This window comes from Orycteropus afer, unplaced genomic scaffold (assembly GCF_000298275.1).
Source record: "Orycteropus afer afer isolate SDZICR_OR568_19922 unplaced genomic scaffold, OryAfe1.0 scaffold00067, whole genome shotgun sequence".
NCBI lineage: Eukaryota > Metazoa > Chordata > Mammalia > Tubulidentata > Orycteropodidae > Orycteropus > Orycteropus afer.
The window spans coordinates 9,083,125-9,104,530 of NW_006921654.1; the positions used below are offsets into that span (position 1 = coordinate 9,083,125).

Sequence of the window (21,406 nt, forward strand, 5' to 3'; positions counted from 1 at the left end):
TTTGCTTTCATTAACAACTCAGTATTGTATTTACAAAGGGGTTCATATTTGTTGTTTGTATGGGCTGTGAATTTTTACAGGAATGGATCACCAGGTCTTTTCTCCCACGAAGCATCTGGTGGGTTCCAGCCACTGACCATGTTAGCAGCAGAGTGTTCTCAAATTAGTGGTGATGGTGGCACAAACCTGTAAATATAATAAAAAGAACTGAATTGTATACTTCAAAGGGGTGAATTTTATAATTGATTATATCTGAATTACAAAAAAATGAGATTCTTAAAATTCTTCTATTACTGTTGTTTTCTCGTAAAGCCCTGACAAGGTCATTGTAAAAAAACCAAACCCACTGCCATCGAGTTGATTCTGTGACCCCAGAGAACACAGTAGAACTGCCTGCAAAGGATTTCCAAGGCTGTAAATTTTTACAAAGACAGACTGCCTCATCTTTCTCCCATTGAGAAATGCAAGTGAGTGCTTTAACCACTGTACCACCAGAGCTCTTTACAAGTCATCATCCAAAAAACCAAAACCCAAACCCACTGCCATGGAGTCGGATCCAACTCCCAGCGACCTCTCCTTGGGTTTCTGAGGCCGTATCTCTACAGGAGTAGATTGCCCAAATTTCCTTCCAAGGAGTGGCTGGTGGGTTTGAACCACCAGCCTTCTGGTTAGCAGTCAGATGCCTTAGTAGCCATTAAATACAAAATGGAGTAGGAAGATATTTCAAGGGGAAGTTGATATAGTTGAAATAACAAGATAAGAACATAACTGTGAAGAGATTGGGAAAGTAGAAATAAAAAGTAAAGCTGAAAGAAGTACATGATTAATGAAAATGCCTTCCAGAGCAAGGTTAGGTGAGAGGAGAGGAAATCTAAACTAGTTCCCCATTTAGTCAGTTTTCCTTTATTTAATTTTAACCTTAGTCATACCTCAGAAGTACAAGAAAGTCGTTAAGAATAGCGTTATTACGAACCTATAATATTTGCAATGCCAAAAAACAAAAATAAAATATATTTTAAAAAAATGTAAGTCACCTTTACACAGTGACTTATCAATGGAACCCGGAAGATTGGAGGCTTTCTCCTAATCCTTTACCTGTTGAAAATGTCAACCATGTCAATTTAAAAATGACAAAATACAGCCATATTTGTATCCCTCAGTCTAAACTCATCGAGAGTAACTTATTAAAAGCCAATGTTTTCTCCAGCTTGCGTTTTCACACAAAACCGTCTAAAAACTTGGTGGTTGAATAAGCATGTTCCATTTTCTAACTTTCTAACGCAATGCAACACATACACAACGCAATGCACTGCCGTGGATTTGGATCCAACTCATAGCGATCTTCCTTGGGTTTCCGAGGTGGTATCACTACAGAAGTAGATTGCCCAACCTTCCTTCCAAGGAGTGGCTGGTGGGTTTGAACCGCCAGTGTTTTGGTTAGCAGTCACATGCAGAGCTCCTTCTGAAGAAATTAAAATTTTAAATGAAACTAAAACCTAGAATAGGCAAATGCATAGACAAGAGCATATTATGGTTTTGGGGGAGGGGAATACTGCTTAAGGGGTCCTGAGTTTCTGCTTGGGGTGATGAAAAACATTTGGAAATGGAGAGTGGTGATGGTTGCACACCATGGTGAATGTAATGTCACCGAGTTCTACACTTAAAAATGGATAAAATGGAGATGTTTTAATATATTTTACCACAATAAAAATTTTTTAAAAGAAATTTAAACATTTCCTCTACTGAAATTAAAACAATAATAATTCTTAATGAGTAAATGTGTGTGGATAAGCTATTTATCATAGAACTCAGAAGGACCAAGATCCTTCAATACAGCCATTCTGTCACATTAAACACATGGTGCAATGGTATCAACTCATTGTAGATTCGAGGGAAGGACATTTTGCAAGAGTGTTTTATGCAAATACCAGGACTTTTTACCCAGCAAACACGGGTCAGCATCCTCGTTATTTCTGCCTTTTAGGGGCCAGTAACCATAAGGGATGTTTGTAGAATGCTTTCAGATACTCATTTTACTTGATTGGCACAACCCTGTGAGATTGGAGGCCAGGAATTATTATCTATTTCCCATTAGGAGCAGAGGCTCGGGATTAAGAAGTGATTTGCCCAAACAAAGTTAACAGCATGGTCAGTAGCACAGCGAGGACTCAAAGCTGGATCTCATCTCCTTTCCACCACACTCCCCCTTTCTCCAAGTAGGCAGTGTCTTACTCTATACTAAGAAGAATGAGAGGAAGGCAAGGCAGGCAGTGGGGAAAGAGTAGAGAAAGGGAAGGTGAAAGGCGGCGCTTTATAAGGAAGGGAGTTGCCTCTCATACCACTTATATGCCACTAGTTACCCTGCTCTAAGTGACTCTTTTGCCCTGCATCTAAAGCTACGTTATTTTATTAGTTGAAAATCATATTGGAGACTTACGTGTCTGCAAGAAATCTAAAGATTTTTCTCCCGAGGTTTTGACAGCTGAATTTAGCCCCGCCCACAAAGCCCCGTGATCCTCTGCCTTCGTCCTATTATGTCTTGGGGGGCCAAAGAGACCGTGGCGTGTAGGGGGAATGAAGGAAGCGGGGTTTGTGGTTGGTGGAGGGGGGTGGAAAACGACGGTTGGGCTAAGGAGGGAGCCTGCGGTGGGGCTGTGGTTGGGGGATGTGGGTTTTGTGGCTGAACTCGATGGTGGGGTAGGAAACCAGGATCAGAGCTGATAACCGGGGTGGAGTTTACAGGCCTCGGGCGGGTTTAGGGTAGCCGAGCTGAGGGGCCGAGAGGGCCAGAGAAAGACAGAAGGACGCTGCGAAGCTCGGTGGTCTCCTTAGCTCCTGGATGGAGGCGAGGCCTCGCAGATGTCTATGATTGGATGCTCCCTTAAGTACCGCCTCCCCAGACCCCGCTCCTCAGGCCCCGCCCACACCGCAGGCGCGCGCCTGGGGAGCGGGGAGGGGGACGAAGCCAGAGCTGGGGGAGGGGGAGAGGCGCAGCTCGTGCACGCGCCCACTCACTGCGGGTGCGCGGGCAGCGCGCTCCCGCCGCCCGCGTCGCCATCTTTTCCCCCTCTTGTCTGTCTGTCTGCCGGTGCTTTGTCCGTCTGCAGCGCCGCCCCTCAGCTATCTGCCACCAGCTCGGCCCGGAGCCGCCCTCCGGGGCCCTGTCACGGAGAGGCGCGGTCTGGCTGGGCCTGAGCTGCGGCCCGGGGCCCATTGTCCCGCGGTCTGTCTGTCCGGAGGCGGGGCCCAGGGGCCTAAAGCGCAGCGGAGCGCCGAGGCGTCGGGTAAAAAAAACCCCGACTCCTTCCCTATGGGCCCAGACTGAGGATGCAGGGGCCCCTCGCCCCCGTCTTCGTCGCCAACTGTCTGTCCTTTTGTCTGTCTGTGTTTGAGGAGGGGGCGAGGGACTCCTTGTGGCCGGGAGGGGGCTCAGCCTAGGCCCCTCCCTCCGTGGTTCCAGAGACGAGGCCGCACTGCACTGGCTGCCCCCGCTGCCGTTCCCCTTCTGACCCGGCGGCGGGCTCGGGCGCAGTAGGGGCGTCGGCGGCGCAGCCCTCCCCGCGTGGGCCTCCGCAGCCCCCGCCGCGGGCCCGGCCTCCTCGGCGCGGCCCGGGGCGCCGGGCAGCGCAGCCGGCGTCTGACAGGCTTGGGTGGAGCTACGGGGAGAGGAGGATGGGCGTGGGAGGGCAGACCCCGGGGTATCAGTGCGGGAGTCGAGGTCTCGGAGGAAAGCTGCTAAATTTAGACTTCTGAGAAGACTGTTGTCTGAGGGTTAGTCTGCGCCTCTTCGGAAGACCTCTGGCACTTGTCTGATAATTCCTGGGAATTTACCTGTACTCCCGCTTGAAGCAGCAAGAGGGAACATCGGCCGATTAGGCACACACTCCAGGCCAAACAGAAGTGGGAACATGGTGAACGGTGAGGCGGCTGCGTGACCAGCTTTTTGTCCTCTCCTTTTTGGCAGATAAAATCACTTGGATTCAGGCGAGTTTGCTTCGCTCCGTGGGAACCGCACCAGAGCTGGAGGTGGGAGTGCACCCTCTTCTCTTAAAGCTTGCCTTTCACCAGGGTTTTCTTGCTAAAGTCTGTGGGGTGCCCCGAAAGCTGCAACCTAACACCTGTGGGAGAGCAGGGAGCGCGTTAAGTAAGGAGAGTGGGGAGGCTTTGGGCCCCTCCCGAGGACTCTTACCCTCGTCCTCCTGACCGACAAAGCGTCCGTCCTTTTCTGGTAGAACCCCTAGGAAACCTGAATCTTTTACCTTTCTTTCCATCTCATTATTCTTAAGGATGGTCATGCTTAGGTAGCTGTCCATTCGATTTCACATTTGACTTTAGGAACAGAGGCAGTGTGCAAAGTAAAACGGAACGACTTTTAAGGCAATGTGTCTACGGGTTTTATTAGCTTTTATTGCTTACTGTTGCATGTAAAACAACTGTCTAACGTCTGCAGTGTTGATGTGTCATGAGAAGTGTCCGTTCAGTGCCATTTATTATTTATTTATTTGTTAAGGGTCCATGATGGCCTTTTTTGGGGGAGGTGGTGTTTGCTTAGTTTTCCCTTGATCCCTCAGGTGTGAAATCCCGTTGGGTACCATCTGGCCAGTTCCCCATTTGGCCACTAGGAGGATTGTGAGATGCTGTGGACACTGCTGATTTAAATATGCAGATGCTCATCTCTGTCTTTTGACCTATGCAGCTTGAGTATTGAGCTGTTGCCTCCCTCATTCAGATGATCTGAATAGAGGTTAACTGTCTCAAATGATCTGGCCTTCCTTCAGAAGGGACTTTGTTACCTGTACATCATAGTTGTTGTTTCTAATCTTGATGGGGAGAAATTAAATGATTCCATGTTTTCCTTAGACAACAGGCAAGTATAGCTCTGCAAACTTTTGAAAATAAATTACAGCCAACTTGTGGGTCATTTAATTTGCCACTTTGTGACTTCACAGGCATAAGAAAAGATCGAAAGTGTTACATTCACTCACTGCTTCAGTAATTTAACTATTTGATTAGAAAGAAATGGAATACACAAAACTTAGAACAGAAAACATAGCATTAGCCCTCAGCATACTGCCATGTAAATAGTTTAAATTAATTTTTACTGTAACACATTTGGAGGTTTTTGTTCTTTATTTTAATTAAAGGTCTGAACAAGAACTGTGTTTGATACGCAGATATGCTAGATGACTGCCTGAAAGCTGGTTCCTTTGCCACTTCCTGTGGAGGCCTGCCTTTGCCATTTGCGGTTTCTTTCTTCTTTGGGTAAGGGGAGGCAGGATCTGATTACAGGTTTGAGGTCCTTTCTAGCTACATAGAGGAGTTAGTTGGCATATCATGAGGTGAGTCTTCACTAACTGGAATGCAAAGGACAGCTAGATGTAGCCTCTTAAAACCCTCTTAATACAGTCAACTACAATTTTATATTTAGTCAATGAAAGTACAAGTTGAAAAGTTACAAACTGAAAGAAAACTTAGAAGTTAGCAAGATCCCTTTTCCTGTCTTTGGTAGGAAGAGAATCCATCTCTTTTGATTCTATACCCACTACCAAACTCACTGCCAGTAGATTTGGACTCATACCGACCCTGTAGGACAGAGTAGAACTGCCCCATAGGGTTTCCAAGGCTGTAAATCTTTATGAAAGCACACTGCCTCGTTTGTCTCCCATAGAGTGGCTGGTGGCTTTGAACCATCGACCTTTTGCTTAGCAGCCCAGTGCTTTAGCCACAGTGCTACTACAGCTCCTTTTTTAATCTATAGGTCTATTTATTCTCTCTAGCTTTCAAAGAAACTTTCACAGCTTCTGCTACTAATCCATGCCAGACTCTAACAGTACTTACCACTGGGAAGGTCTTTCTTACAGCTAACCAGGAACTTCCACACTTAAGTGTCTCTTTCTCCTATGCCATGAGTGCATAGGAGCAAGTGTATGTCTCTGCAGCCTTTCTGGTTTGAGGAGCTTCTCTCTCTGATCCTCCCACTGGTCTCTTTGCTATGTAGAGGCTAGATGAGAAGAGGCAGTAGTTTCAACTTTGACCATCACTCCGTAACATGTGAGTAGGCCTGGTGCACAGGGTGATGTTCCACGTGGGAGTGCTGAATTAGTACTCAACAATGTGGATGTGAGAGCCCATCTCTGACAATGGAAGTCTGATTTATTTTAGTGCCCTGTCATCCACAGTGCCCAGCACTGTGCCTGCATCACTAGACAGAGGTTCTATTTCCCATGCTGTTTTCATTTACAGATGTTTCAGAGTTTTGAGACATTTCCTGTCTCACAGGGATGTGATACCTTTGTCACCTCTAGGCAAGATAACTTCCTGAAAAAACATCTGGAAGCTTCCATTGGTGCAGATTGCAGTGTTTGACTTCCAGTGGGCATGTGACATGTGAGCTGCCACCCTCTTTGGCTTCCTTTTCCTTTTACAATCCATGGGGATTATCTCTCCGAGCTCACAGTATTTCTAATGCTCATTGCCCAAGTTTTACTTCCTTTTCCATCCTTTGACTTTGGTCATGATCACTTCACAGTATTTTGGATTTCACAGATGGATTTAGAGTGGAATTCTCTAAATCCTCTGAAGAAGTCGCCTCTCTCACTTAAACTTCTTGGTACCTTGACATTGTGCTAGGGGTTTATTCATTTCATTCTTTCAATCATTAGTTCAATTATTTATAACTGGTGAGGTTTACATATTCAGGTGCTAGTTTTAAAAGTCTTTTTATATATAATTTCTGGGCAAAATTACATGCATTAGCAATGATCCCTTTTCATTTTAGGTCAGCACCTTGCAAGAAGATAGTAACATATCCAGTCGTGAAACTGGGAAAGGCCAGAGCTCTTCGATCAGGGAAACATGTCCCGTCGGAAACAGACAAATCCAAATAAAGTTCATTGTGAGTACTGGGCTTTGTCTTCTGAAACCTGGGAATGTTGAGGGTTGGAATGGAAGAGTAAATTTAGGATGACAGGTTTTCTATAATTTATGAAGGAAGGGTTTAAAGGTATTGAATGTGATCGTAAAGTATGTCTCATTGTCAGAGTAGGTATTTAGAAACCTGTCTTAGGGTACGTGCACTTGATTTCATCCTTAAGAATACTACTCTGTGCAAGGCTTTGTGGTAAATGCTAGAGCTGTAAGATGATCTAAGATATTTAAGATCATTATATAGCTTCGGATATATATCTAAAATATAGTATGTAAAAATGCGAGATAGTATATGCTAAGTCCTAAATAGGGATGTTGGCAACTGTGTGCACTAAAGACATTACAAGGAAGGACGGAGATAGCAAGGGAGCACCAGATAGAAGAGGCTCTAGATCATGAACCTGAACTGGGTCTTGTTGTTGTTGTTGTTAGTTGCTGTCAAGCTGATTCTGAACTCATGGTGACCCCATATATGCAGAGTAGAACTGTTCCTTAGGGTTTTCAAGGCTGTGGATTTCAGAAGCAGACTGCCAGGCCTGTCTTCCAAGGTGCTTCTGGGTGGGTTTGAACCACTAACCTTTTACCTAGTAAGTCAAGCATTTAACCATTTGTGCCACTCAGGGACTCCTAATTAACTGGGTGTTAGAGGGTAGAAAGTAAATTTAAAAATAAAGAAATAATAAGAAGGGAGGGGGACAGTCAGGTGAGCAAAACAATGAGGAAATGCGTATGATATATTAAGAGAATGAGTAGACTCTCTATGAAGCAGTTTCATTTGTCCAGAAGTCAGAGGACATGAGGTTGGAAATGTGTGACTCTATACTGTGGAGGACTGAATGCCAGGTCACATTCAGACTTCATTTTGTAGACCGTAAGGAGCTGCTGAAGGTTTTTAAACAGGAAAAGTAGAGTGTCTGTGAAGCAGTATGTATCCTCATATGGGGGAAGAAACAGGAAATAGACCAACTGTACACTATTGCCTTGCACTGTTTCTTAACAGTTTCATGTGTATGTTTTATTTCATTAATTAGATTGTAAACTTCTAGAGGACACAGACTATGTCCCATATACATTTCCTTATACATCCCTCTCTACTTTTAGCACTGCTCATAGAGGGTGTTGAAGAATGCCTATTAAATGAACATGAATATATCTATACAAATTTTGAGATGATTAACAGTGTCTTATGATCTGGGGAGATAAGCATTCTCACCCAAATGTTCATAAAAGAGGCACATAGCTTCCCATTATTATGGAGGACTGACTGAATCAAGTGCAACAATATTTGAAGAGAATTCAGAGGTATAATATGAAAAAAATATAAAGGGAAAAATCCTACATTTGAGAAGATAGGCTAGGCAGGGAGTTCAGGTAAGAGCACTGACATTTATTAAAAGCAGACTATCTGCCAGGCACCATGTACTTTCTCTTATCTTATTGGGTAATTTAAGAGTAGGGGAGAACACAGAACAAACAAAGAATTAAGAGGGTATCACCACCTTATAAAAACAAAAAGCTAAATTCACTGCCTTCGAGTTGAATCCGAGTCATAGCGACCCCTCCTTGGGTTTCCAAGGCAGTATCACTACAGAAGTAGATTGCCCAACCTTCCTTCTGAGGAGTAGCTGGTGGATTTGAACTGCCAGCCTTCTGGTTAGCAGTTATGTGCCTTGGGCACTATGCCACCAGAGCTCCCTCAACACCTTGTAGATGAATGAAATTAGGGTAGTAAACCTCCATATACAATGAACTCTACAATTCAAGTTCTGGAAAAGTTTTGTAAGAGGAAATAAATTAGATGTTTCTAGGAGTATATTCTGGAATAGGTTGATGTGGAAGGCTGCTTAACATAAAGGTGAGTGATTTAGGAAGGATTTATAAATTATTGCTAAAACAGTACAATTTAGTGGACCTAAATTTGAGGATTGTCAAAGGAAGGAAAATAAAGTATCTCTAGCATAGATAATCCAACCCAGGGGTGAAGAGGATTGCTGTCTTCTCTGTGGATGAAGAGGAGTATTGATTGGGTGGGGGAGAGGGAAACAGATGTGGCCCCAGGAAGGCAGGGCAGAAAAAGATACTCTTATTAGAGATGATGAGTTCACAAACAAGGCAATCATAGGAGTTGGGCATTCACCTATAAAAACTATCGGTCCAAGGAAAGTAGCTGGTGGGAATGATGGCGTGATTATGGTAAGGCAGGGAGCCAGTAAAGTCTTGTGTGGCCTGTGCCTGCATCCACACAACAGACATCAGATGCATCTCCTCCCACCATAGTCAGAGTCCACGAAGAGCTGGCACTGGAGGTGGAAAACAGATGCACCAACACGCCTTGAAGAACAGGAGAATATTACACATTCACAGCTGCAGAAATAACAGTTTTCAGAGTTGAGGGAGTGGACATTTATTGTGAGTGGGTGGGAATTCATAGGCTTTTCAGTGGTGACCATCAGAGGGTCTTTGCTCTGGTGCTAAGAAAGAAGAGTTCAGATGTTTCTAAATAGTAGGCTTCCAAGGAAATACTGTTTCCAATGATGCATTTGGATAGGGGACGATGAAGGCTTCGCAGATAATGACACTGAGATTTACTGGGCTCTGAGGACCTATTTATTTACTATTTGGGGACTGAAGCTGGCAGTAGCTTTTTTGAAAGATCATTTTCTCATTGCCCATGGCAAAAATGGCATGTAGAAATGGGTGATTTCAGTCTTCTGACCACTTGAGTCTCCTGTTCCCTTGCAGTGAAAATGGAACCAATCAAACATATTGAGACTAATGCTGGCTGTCCATTTAAAGTTAACGGCATGGACTTAGGCTCTGGGAGACAGGAAAGTCTGCAGAAGGTTTGCTTAAATGTCAAAGCCAGTTGTCACTTGAGTCAAGTAATACCTGAGCTTCATTAGATCTGCCTTCTGGGAAGAAAAAGAAGATTGTGTGACATGAAACTAAAAGTCTGCCTAAAAGAATGTATTCAGAATCCCATTGCTGTTGCCCAACAGCATTTGTCGGATCCACGTTAGCAGCCGATGGGCATATACTTGGTTTTCTTCAGGACTGTTTTTGTATCTAAATCATTGGCATGATCTCTCCTTTCCCCACAACTATCCAGATTCTTGTGTTCTCCTCACTTTCCTTAATTAATATACTCAAGTGCAGAGCTTTTGGCATAAAACCCTGGAAGAATTGTTATAAGTCACGTAGAAACTGCTCATGAACTGAAATCTCCGTTAGACATGCTCACCTCTTACTTTACTCCCTATTGAGTACAAATGTCTGTCAGCTGTTTCTAGAGAGGCTAAAAACACAGTAACTTTCACATTTTCACTTGGCGTGTTTGAACTAAAGCAAACCACTAAGAAAAGGAAATTTTTTCCTTAAGAAACTTTTGCTTTCTGACTGCAAAATACATCAGAAACTAAAAACTTTCCATTAAAAGTTTTTCACAGAGAAAAGGGAAGAGCCTTTAATGTCCTTACTCTTCTAAAAAGCACAGCTCATTTTGTCTTCATTCAGTCCTTCTGAGGTAAATGGCTGTGTTCCCACCATGTGATAGCACCCTGGGTTAGAGAGACTGTCAACTAGAAATGGAATCCTAAGTGCCTTGCTCCCAACACCAGCTCATTTTTTCTAAACATGGTATCTGCTCTCTTGGAACGTTTCAGCTGCTTTACTAAGAGTTCAGTCAACCTGAAATTGCATTTATTTAACTATACCAAGAATCCAAGAACTAGAATTATAAACTCTTTGCCTTTATAATAACTTTCATCTCCAACTTTTCATCCATTCTACAAACTTGCTAGTGTAACCTATTAACCTATTGTTACTGGTCTGAAAAACTAGCCAAATCAGAGACAAATAGTACCTTGATTTCATACCCCCCCAAAAAAAAGAGAGAGAGAGAGAGAGAGAGAAGTAGCATCTTGCTTTATACGGTGGAGCCTAGTTGACTCTTTCTCAACCATTAGTAGATAAACACCCTTGTTAAATAAGGGGATTGTCCTCCATTAATATCTAGAGACCAGAGAATTTTTTTAAACCTATTCCAACATTCTCAAGATGGAAGGAAATAATAATCTTACATTATAAAAACAGGCAGGTCTACAACACTTCTTAATCACTAGTATCTCTATGGATCACATTATTCTTGAGTTTAGCATGGCAAACTTTTAACAAGTCTCTTTGCCTTCTTAAGAAAGGATAATTCCACACTGTCAGATTTGGGGATTTGGGGATTTGGTAAATAGTGGTTACTAGAAGATCATTTATATATCTTTAACTATGAAGTGTGCTAAAAGCACTTTTTTAAAAATGGTTTTTATATGTTTTGCTTTATTTATTTATTTTATTTAAATAGTAATAGCCCCGAAGAATAAAGTTTAGCTTAACCCTTTTCCCAAGTCAAGAATAGAATAAAATACAAAAGTACAGATTTTCTTTCAAAACTGCTGAGAAGAAACAACAGATTAATTTTTCCCAGCTATCCAAGATGAGATTGCCAGCCACAGCCTTAGTTAGGGAAGTTGTATTGAACAGACTCTTCTTTGTTCCGTGAAGGCCTATATATTTAGACAACATCAATAGACAGAATAGATTTTCAGCGTAAGTTAATGGGGAATAAACTGAATTGCTGGCTGATCTTGAAAGGAGTGTATCTCTTTAGATGCCATTCTGCTAATCCAGTGGTGGTTCCCTATTCAAAAAGGAAAATAAATTAATTGTATGTATTTAGTATGTTCTAAACCTAGCTGGCAGCAACCCACGTATCTCTGCCTGGTATCTTTAGCGACCAGTCATTGATGAGAATGGTCTGCAGATTGGTAATTACTTGCTAGTATGTAACTTGTTTCTTAATGCCTTGTCTGGCCATGGCCACCAGGTCCAAAAACATGCACCTACCCAGAAGGGAGATGCTTATTCCAGTTGGTCATGATCTTGTGGTTGCAGTGGAACCAGCATAGAGAAATTAAATATTACACTTCTGCAGAGAAAAAAGAGGAAACACTATAACACCGAATTCATATTTTGCTTTCCCTAGCAGTAATTTATATCCAGTCATCTTTTGTATTGTAAAGATGGACTTGAAAGCATCTTATTTTCCCCTCAGGCCTGGTAGCTAGGAGCATACTTTAGCAGTAGCTACCCTCTCCTCCCACTCACAGTATCAATCATAGTATCCTTAACATTAGCTGCTCTAACCCAGGTATGGTCATTCATCACATGGTAGTAGAACCATCATTTTTTCCTTTTGTAAAATACTGGCCCTGAGAAGATTATTGTGATATTTGAGTTGTGTGCATCAGGTGACATTAACAACTAGAATAAGAGCCATTCTTCTCATTCAGTGACAAACACTTGTTTTTAGCAAAACCATTCAGATGAACCTCCTGACCTGCTTATAACTCTTATTAGAAAGCAGTTAAAAATATGGACATCAGAGTTGGACAGAGCTGGGTGTGAATCCCTCATCCCACCATAGACTGACCTCAGTTTTCTCCTTGTTAAACAGTGGTAATAAAACCTACCACACTGGGGTTTGCTGAGGATTAAAGTAAGTTAACAGATAAAAAGCACTTAACATAGAGCTTAGAACCAGAAAATACAAATAGTAATTATTAGTAGTGTTCAGCATATAATAAATGCTCAATAAGTATTTGCTGAACAAATGAATGACCACGTGAATTAGATGAAGCCTATGCCACGTTTATTCTTGCCCAAGGACTAGTGGGGCAAGTGAATTCACCAGTCCTTTCCTCCTCCATCACTGTATCCAGTCTCAGAACCTAAGCCTGTTTACTTTGTCTTCTCTGCTCAGTAAGAAATGTCCTAGTCCATTGTCAAACGTTTCACTAGAGCTTTTCATTATACTCTCTTGCTGGCTGAGGAGTGGGGACTATAGTTTCCACTCTGACAGAGAAAATGGAAACCTTGAGAAACCCAACTCTCTTTTCTCCTTATGCCTGGCCTCTTGGAAATAAAAGAGCACTTAAATGTTAACTCTTCAATAACCATATAGATCCCAGGCAGAGTTCACCAGAAGTAAAAGCATAATTAAGGATAAGTCCAGAGCTTTTGCATACCCTATATAAAATAATAATAATAATAATAAAGACCTTATTGGATCAAGGAAGAAAGATGAAATATTATTTATTGTAAATTAGTTGATGTTTCAGGAAGGTTGTTCCTCCACAGAAGTTCATTTATGTTCTCCTTTTAGTCCATTATTCAGTCAGTTGTTGATTTGTTCATGGCTAATTCTGATAGATATTAAAAAGACAGCCAAGGAAGAACTTCAGAGCATGTCTTGGAAGGAGAGTGGATGAGATTGGATTAGAGAGCTTGCTGCTTAGAAAGATTCCTGAAGCACATGTTTATAGTCAAGAAAATTGAGATTCTGCAGTTAAATTTATAAAGTAGCAACTGGTCATTTTTGAAAGAAGTCAAGACTAGGAGGTTTTAAGAGAAGCAAGTGATGCTTCGTAGAGCATCTGGCCTACTGCCCAGGAAGAGTAGCTGTGCCCAGAAACTGTTGGAGACAGCAAGCTGACTTGGAGAAGAATGACCCCACTAAAGGGTACCTGCCTGTCTCCTACCTTTGAATGGTCTGACCTTTCAACCAGCTTGCCTGGGGATGTGCTGCCCAGCTGGTGGCCTGACTATTTTTCCTTGTGACCACCAGGGGATCAAGTATTTGCTGGGCTAGAAGAGCAAGCCCGCCAGGCGATGATGAAAACTGATTTTCCTGGAGACCTTGGCAGTCAGCGACAAGCTATCCAACAACTAAGAGATCAGGACTCCAGTAGCAGTGAGTTCTGCACCTTCTGGTAATGACTCAGGGCAATGGGAGAAGAATTATCAGAGTGTGTGTGCTCTGGGGATTGTGCATGGGGGTTGGGAGGAAGACATAAAGAAGGAGATACATGGATTCTCAGTGTCCCCAAAGGTGTTCCTAAGGTGTATAGAGAGAAAGGACAGGTTTGGCATTATTTCTTTTTGACTCATGGACGACAGTCCTTGGCACAGTACCATGTACAAATAGGTTTGTTATGGTCGTTAGAGGTAAGGGCATAGAAGTAATTGTTGCTCAGAGAGCCCCTAGGTTAGGTCAGATGAAAAAAATAAATAAACCAGTCTCCTAGAATCTGTATATTCATAATTAGTAAAATATAAAGGTGGCATTAATGAAATTTTTTGCTTGAGGGCCCAGTTTTAATGTTATACAAGGGAATTTGCTTACTGAGATTTTGCAGCATAAAACCGCTAATGTTGAGGTCTTTCCACAGCCAAGTTCTAGGTACGTTCATGTGGTTAAGACATGAAAAAGACAGTGGGTAGTTCAAGTTGAGCCTCATGGATGGTCTGTTCCACCTGCCTGAACAAGTACATTTTTAGATGTGTTATTTGTTAGGATGAATTCTACATTTTACTAATCTCCTCCATTGGATAGTGGTTATTATTAGTGTCAATTTCAGAGTGACATTTCTGATTTTATCTCCATGTTTGGGGATGGGGGAGAATGAAGAAGGAGAGAATTCTTTAACCTTCTAGGAACTACAGTTTCCACCCAGAGTAATAATTTAGCAACAAAGGAATAATTGCTCAGGTACAGAAAAACAAACTCAACTATTTCTGAAAAACCTGTGGGAGCCACCCATTTCTCGAATAATAGGTGGGAATGACAACATCTATACGAATCTAGTAGGTTTCTGTTATGGAAAAGAAGATGCGCCATCCCTCTACACAGAGTACCTATTTAATCTATCTAGTCAAAACAAAACAAAACCAAACTCACATATATTTGGATTTCTGATAAATCACAAAAATACATCGGATACAGTCTTGTCTTAGACTAACCCCAGAAGTATTTCAAATAAGAAAATGGTGAGAAATCATGGTACAATTTAATTGTGCCAATCTTTCATTATTATTATGAATTCAAACTAAAGGAAGCTTTGGACTAGGGAATAAAGTACACACACACACATCTTTCCAGAGTTTAAATCCTGTCCACCAACCAACTGGAGTATCTAGTAGAGACACATGGAGCTACAAGCAGATAATTTGGTTGGACTTTCTCATGAAGAAAGAATGTAACCAGTTTTGCCCAGATATCAGTTGGATTTAAAAATTATGCAAAGGAGGGTAGAAAACAGACAATAAGCATTGTTAGCTAGGAAAGCTATGTCTCACTGCTGATGCACAGAGCCTGATGAAACTCTACTGTGTTCTTTCTTGTACACAGTCAGGCTTAAGAGTCAGGGATCTAGTAGGGTTGGGGAAGGGGCAAGGTCTGACAGCTGCCTTAAGTTTGGCTTCCTCTTGTGATCTTCAAGGTACTAGTATTTTTTCTTTCTTTTCCAAAAGAATACCCTTTCTTGTTTCTCTGTCTCTCTATTTCTTTTGTTGTTTCATTTTTTTTCCCCCTATTACATAAGTGTATAAGTGGGAGGAGCTCTGGTGGCGTAGTGCCTAAGGCATTTGACTGCTAACCAGAAGACTGGTGGTTCAAACCCACCAGCCACTCCTTGGAAGGAAGACTGGGCAATCTACTTCCATAGAGATACCACCTCGGAAACCCAAGGAGGGGTCGCTATGAGTCAGGACTGACTCAACAGCAGTGAGTTTGGTTTTTCTTGGTTTGTTATATAAGTAATAGATAACAAACCTCGAAGATATATGGCCATGGACCAAACCCACTGCCATCGAGTCGATTCCAACTCAGCGAGCACCATAGGGTTTCCAAGGCTATCTATCTGTACATAAGCAGACTGACTCATCTTTTTCCCAGGGAGCGACTGGTAGGCTTGAACCGCCAACCTTTTTGGTTAGCAGCCCAATGCCTTGATCGCAGCACCACCAGAACTCCTTATAGCCATGGACAGACCTCCCCAAAGCCATATCCTGTACCCCAACTAAAACAAACTTAATTCTTACCTTAGTCACAAGAAATTATGTTTCATCCTTAAAATAAAGTATGGCCTGTTTCCTACACAATGCATTTAGTTATCCATCAGATAATCCAAAGAACCAACAAAACAATGGACTTATTTAGCCTACAATGTTGTGTTACTGTTAGAGTCAGAACAGTGAGTTAAAATACCACAACAAACTGCCTGAGGTTGCTTGCTGTGGTAGGTTTTCCGCTGTACTGAATGGTCCTTTCCCTATAAAATGACATTTTATTACTGCCTTCTTTATCGAGAAGAAGAAAAAAAGTTTTTGGTGTTTCTGTAAGTGTGCTGTGGGGCTTGTTGGGAGAGAATAAACCAGTAGGACTTGGAGTAGAACAGTATGTAAGAGATAATGGAGAAAAGTAAGTAATAAAGTCCATAAGGAGCGTTGGTAAATCAAAGGTGGTGGTGTGTGTGGGAATGAGCATGGCATGAGATGTGTGGGGAGGTGTGATTTGAAGTGTGAGGCATGTGGGAACCATGTGTAAAAAGGATGATTTTTATGATAATGTACAGGGCCAATTAACCATATTCCAATGCAGTTTGCCTCACATTTTCTCTGTACATGGCATTATAAGCAACAGCTATAACATGATTTGTACCTAATGAAACACTGATACAAGCTGTATTATGGAAGATCTGAAAATGTTTCCTATCATAGCTGCAAACTCTAAAATGGAAAGCAGCTCAGGATGTATGCATGTAAAAATCAGAACAAGTGACCAGACCAATTTGTGTGTTCTAGGTGACAGTGAGGGTGATGAAGAGGAAACCACCCAAGATGAAGTCTCTTCCCACACATCAGAGGAAGATGGAGGGCTGGTCAAAGTGGAAAAAGAGTTAGAAAACGCAGAGCAGCCTGTTGGTGTGAACGAAGTGGTGGAGCATGAGGCAAGTGACAGACGGCGCTTGAGGCTGGAACCCCGACCCTGCTTCGGCTCTAATGCTTCTCGTCCAGATATAACAGTCTTGCCTCTGGCAGACTCCAAACCTCACACAACACAATTCTCATCACAACCAGCCTTTCTTTTCCATCTACATATCACTATACCCTGCACAACTCTCCTTCCTAAGGCTCTCCACTCCTTTCCAGACAGAATAGTTTCTTCCTTGCCTGTCCACTTTTGCAAAACTGTTAGCTTTCTTCCCAAGGGTATGCTTGTATGTGCTTGCAGATTTAAGTCAAAGTGTCACCTGAGGTGCCATCTTCTCACTGGATTGTCTCTTGAGGATTTCTGTAAGAAGGATGGCAGGAGGGAAGCTAGTCTCTCTGCAGGTGACCTTAGGAGAAAAATAGATTAGCTTTCTCTGGGGCAGTCCAAGGTCCTCATGTCAGGAAGCCTTGTACAAAATGAATGGGGGAGCAAATTTAATTCCTTTCCTCTATTACCTTTTCCTTCAGCCCACAATGGGGATCTAAGAATAAGATCTGCTATGAAGTTAGGTTCCATTTAACAGGATACCATTAAAAGAGGTAGGGGCAGGGAAGAATGTGGTAAACAGTCTTCAGGAATTGTCTATTTGTTGAATTGCAGGTCACAGAGAATTTGAATTCTGACCCGTTGCTTGAACTCTGCCAGTGTCCCCTCTGCCAGCTAGACTGTGGGAGTCGGGAGCAGCTGATCGCGCACGTGTATCAGGTATGCTGTGGGGAGCTGTATGCCCTGGAACACTGAGCGCCAGTGCCTTGTTTGTGCCCAGATCCTGCCTTGGCCTTTGCCTTCAGCTCCCGAAGGAACCTTGAGCCATTGCCTCCACTAAAGCTCCTCTCCAGTCCTCAGAACTATTTAGAAAATAAGTGGGATATGTTGAGGAAATATGTTCTGAGTTCCCAGGCAGAAATTAAGTTCCCATGGAAATTAAATATCTTTATTTATTTATTTTTTGTTCTAAATTTAATGCATATTCTAAATTGTGAAACAGAAATTAACATCTGTTAATAATGAGGGCTTTGATTTAAAGAAGATGAAAATTAGTTCATCTAAATGTTTCTGAAATACTGGTGGAAGTTAGTATTAATGAAGGATCAGAATAAGACAGACTTGTGTGTTCTTTCTGCCCTGATCCAGTCACACTTGTACCTTGTCATGTATTGAAAAGGCATCAGCACCACATGGTAGCCTGGATTTTACCATAAAGATAGTTGGTTCATGAGCAGAAATACTGAAGAAAAGGCAGGACACTTAAATACCTGTTTGGTAACAAAATTTTCAGCCATCTTCTCAGAGTGCCCTTCATTGCCCCCTTAATGTGTGAGCTGTGTAGACAGAAATTATCCTGAGTATGAATTCTCCTCAGCCTGTAAGGCAGGCTCTGGTTCTGGAGTCCCATTGTTGCTCAAGCCAGCCATGTGTCCCAGAAGGTAGTCAGAACCCAAGCCAGTAGAATCAGAGCAATGGTCTGAATGGAAGGCCAGCTAACACAAGAGACCCTCACCGTTAACAGGTGCTAAACAGAGACACTAGCTGCAAATCCTTTATTCAGAGACTAAAGGCAGGGGGCATTTCCAGAAAGTCGTTTCTAAGTGGGTGTTGACTGTCTTGGAGGTGGCATGAGATTGAAATTAAAGTTAGGGCTCTGTTCTACAGCACACTGCAGCAGTGGTGAGCGCCAAGAGCTACATGTGTCCTGTCTGTGGCCGGGCCCTTAGCTCCCCCGGGTCATTGGGCCGCCACCTCCTAATCCACTCCGAAGACCAGAGGTCTAACTGTGCTGTGTGTGGAGCCCGTTTCACCAGCCATGCCACCTTTAACAGGTTAGCTGGGAATCTAACGCTGTTGTATGGGAGCAAACTACTGGGTGTGGGTTCTGCTTGCCCAAGTCAAAGTGAGGGCAAGAAATAGGGTATGCAAGAAAACTGACTCATGACCTGTTGGAAACAAGTAAGTAGGCTAGTGAATATATTCATTCCACTAGATATCCCCAGACAGAAATGGGTTCCTGTATCAGAATAATATTTTCAATCCCCTATCAGATTATTTTCCACTAGAAAGACATGTGAGGAAGTCCAAGAACACTCATAGTAAAGGACAGAGAAAGAAGTTACCGGATGCTGGCAGGAACCTTGTAAGAGGACAACCTCACTGTGTCTAAAAGGCTGGGACTAAGTAAACATTGTGTACTAGTCCTGTTTGACTAGTACACTCTGCCTTTATATTGTTGGCAGTGCCAGGGTGGGAAGAGGTTGAGTCGGTAGGCTGTTCCTTGCCTGAAGGAAGCCCCCATCTCAAGAACTCTTCATTCCCCCAGGACTGCCCTCCCGCACAGCTTTTATCAAACACCATCATTCTGGAATGAGTAAATACTTCAATTGTAAGGGTTCATCGGATTTCTGATGGGCTGCTGTAGCACTTTGCTTGATCTCTAATTCCAAGTGGGCTTTAAAACTTGGTAGACACCCTAGAGGAACTCTGGTGGTGTAGTGGCTAACAAAAAGTGGCTGCTAACCCAAACGTTGGCAGTTCAAACCCACCAGCCGCTCCACAGGACAAAGATGAGGCAGTCTGCTTCTGTAAAGATTGACACCATTGGAAACCCTGTGAGGCCAGTTCTACTGTGTCCTGTAGGGTCGCTATGAGTTGGAACTGACTCAATGGCAGTGGGTTTAGACACCCTAGCCCAAACAGGAAAAAAGGTGGGAAGCAGAAGAGGAAGTCTCTCAGGCATTCATGCTGATCCTTAGTGGTGAACTTGGAGCAACTGACCTGGTAGGTAAAGAGTACAGCAGAGCTGGATAAAGGAGACAGTGCCAGAGCTCTGCTGGAAGTCACTAACCGTCCAAAATGTTTGCTTTCCAGTGAGAAACTTCCTGAAGTACTTAATATGGAATCCCTACCACCAACCAATGAGGGCCCCTCCAGTGCTGAGGGTAAGGACATTGCCTTTAATCCTCTAGTGTACCCTGCGGGAATTCTGCTTGTGTGCAACAACTGTGCTGCCTACCGCAAGCTACTGGAAGCTCAGACCCCCAGCGTACGTAAGTGGGCCCTACGTCGACAGAACGAGCCTTTAGAAGTACGGCTACAGCGGCTGGAACGAGAGCGTACGGCCAAGAAGAGCCGGCGGGACAATGAGACCCCCGAGGAGCGGGAGGTGAGGCGCATGAGGGACCGCGAAGCCAAGCGCTTACAGCGCATGCAGGAGACAGATGAGCAGCGGGCTCGCCGGCTGCAGAGGGATCGGGAGGCCATGAGGCTAAAGCGGGCCAATGAAACCCCAGAGAAGCGGCAGGCCCGGCTCATCCGGGAGCGGGAGGCCAAACGGCTCAAGAGGCGGCTGGAAAAAATGGACATGATGTTGCGAGCTCAGTTTGGCCAGGACCCTTCTGCCATGGCAGCCTTAGCAGCTGAAATGAACTTCTTCCAGCTGCCTGTGAGTGGGGTGGAGTTGGACAGCCAGCTCCTGGGCAAGATGGCCTTTGAAGAGCAGAGCAACAGCTCCCTGCACTGAACCACAGTCTCCCGCCTGACCATCTACCCACTCATGCCACAAGGATCAGTGCGGCAGCCACTCACAAGGCTCCGCCCTTACTGCCAGAGGCAGAACCAGGGGTGTAGCAGGTGGACCGCACACTTCTTGCATGTGGGAGCACGTGATGGGATCAGGAGGGACCCCGCTCAGAGCAGCTCTGGGAAGGGAAGCAGGTGTTCCAGGAACCTGGACTCCCCAATCCACTGCTGTAGGGCATGCTGATAGCAATGTAGGGGGACCTTGGTTGGCCCACGAAGTTGTGAGGGCAAATAAATTAAATTTTATCTTTATTGGCCTTCTGCTTTTCTCCCTGTTTCTGAAGTGATCTCAGAGAGACCTTGGGTGAAAGTTTTCAGGCAATGAAGTTGGAGGACTGTTCTTTTCTGGGAGAGGGTACTGTTCAACTTGGCCTATCCAAGCAGATTCCTTCTTTGAGCCTTTACAAGTTGATGAGGAATTAACTATGAAAGTGAAACTAAAGAAAGAACTGATGCTGACCTCCTGAGGGTCAATTTCTGCAGCCATAACGAAGGTATCTATGGTCCCAAGGGCTATTTAAATCTAGTGTACATTTTTCAAATGCAAAGTAGTAGGCAGCTTTCCCCATAACCGGCATTTTCTAATGAAACGTTTGCAGTACGGTGCTGGCTACCTTTCCCAGATGAATTCAGTTTGTCAGACATTTAAATTACTATCTCAGCAAGCACTCAGCTGCATCTAGGAAATATGTTCATAGATAAGGCTGCAGTATTGAAGTCCATTGTAGCAAGGAACTCATATTTGAGAGAAGAGGTAAGCCATCTTTTCATTTACTCCCCAGCGCCAAGATAGGATAATAAAACCACCTTAGGAAAATCCAGAATTAAGGTGACATGAGAACTCAAGTCAGAAGTGGTTGTGGCTGGAGCAAAAAGACAGCATTTGTATGGCTCGAAGGAAGAGACGAGCTGATGTCATTTCTAAAAGTTGCTGTGCTGATGCAGAACAAGCACAGAACCATCCTCAGCCTGCACCAAGTGCTGTATACAGTTGAGATAATTATAGCTCTTGAGGTCCAGAAG

The 21,406-nt window shown here is 43.4% G+C and overlaps 1 protein-coding gene across 1 annotated transcript; it reads left to right on the top strand.

Annotated features, from left to right (window-relative positions):
• Nucleotides 1-6,855: 6,855 nt before the first annotated feature.
• On the top strand, nt 6,856-20,324 carry ZNF821 (zinc finger protein 821). The gene is made up of 6 exons (XM_007940326.2): nt 6,856-6,895; nt 13,604-13,729; nt 16,621-16,766; nt 17,411-17,515; nt 18,464-18,630; nt 19,673-20,324. The coding sequence occupies exons 1-6, from the start codon at nt 6,856-6,858 to the stop codon at nt 20,322-20,324; spliced, it is 1,236 nt and encodes a 411-aa protein (XP_007938517.1).
• Nucleotides 20,325-21,406: the final 1,082 nt, after the last annotated feature.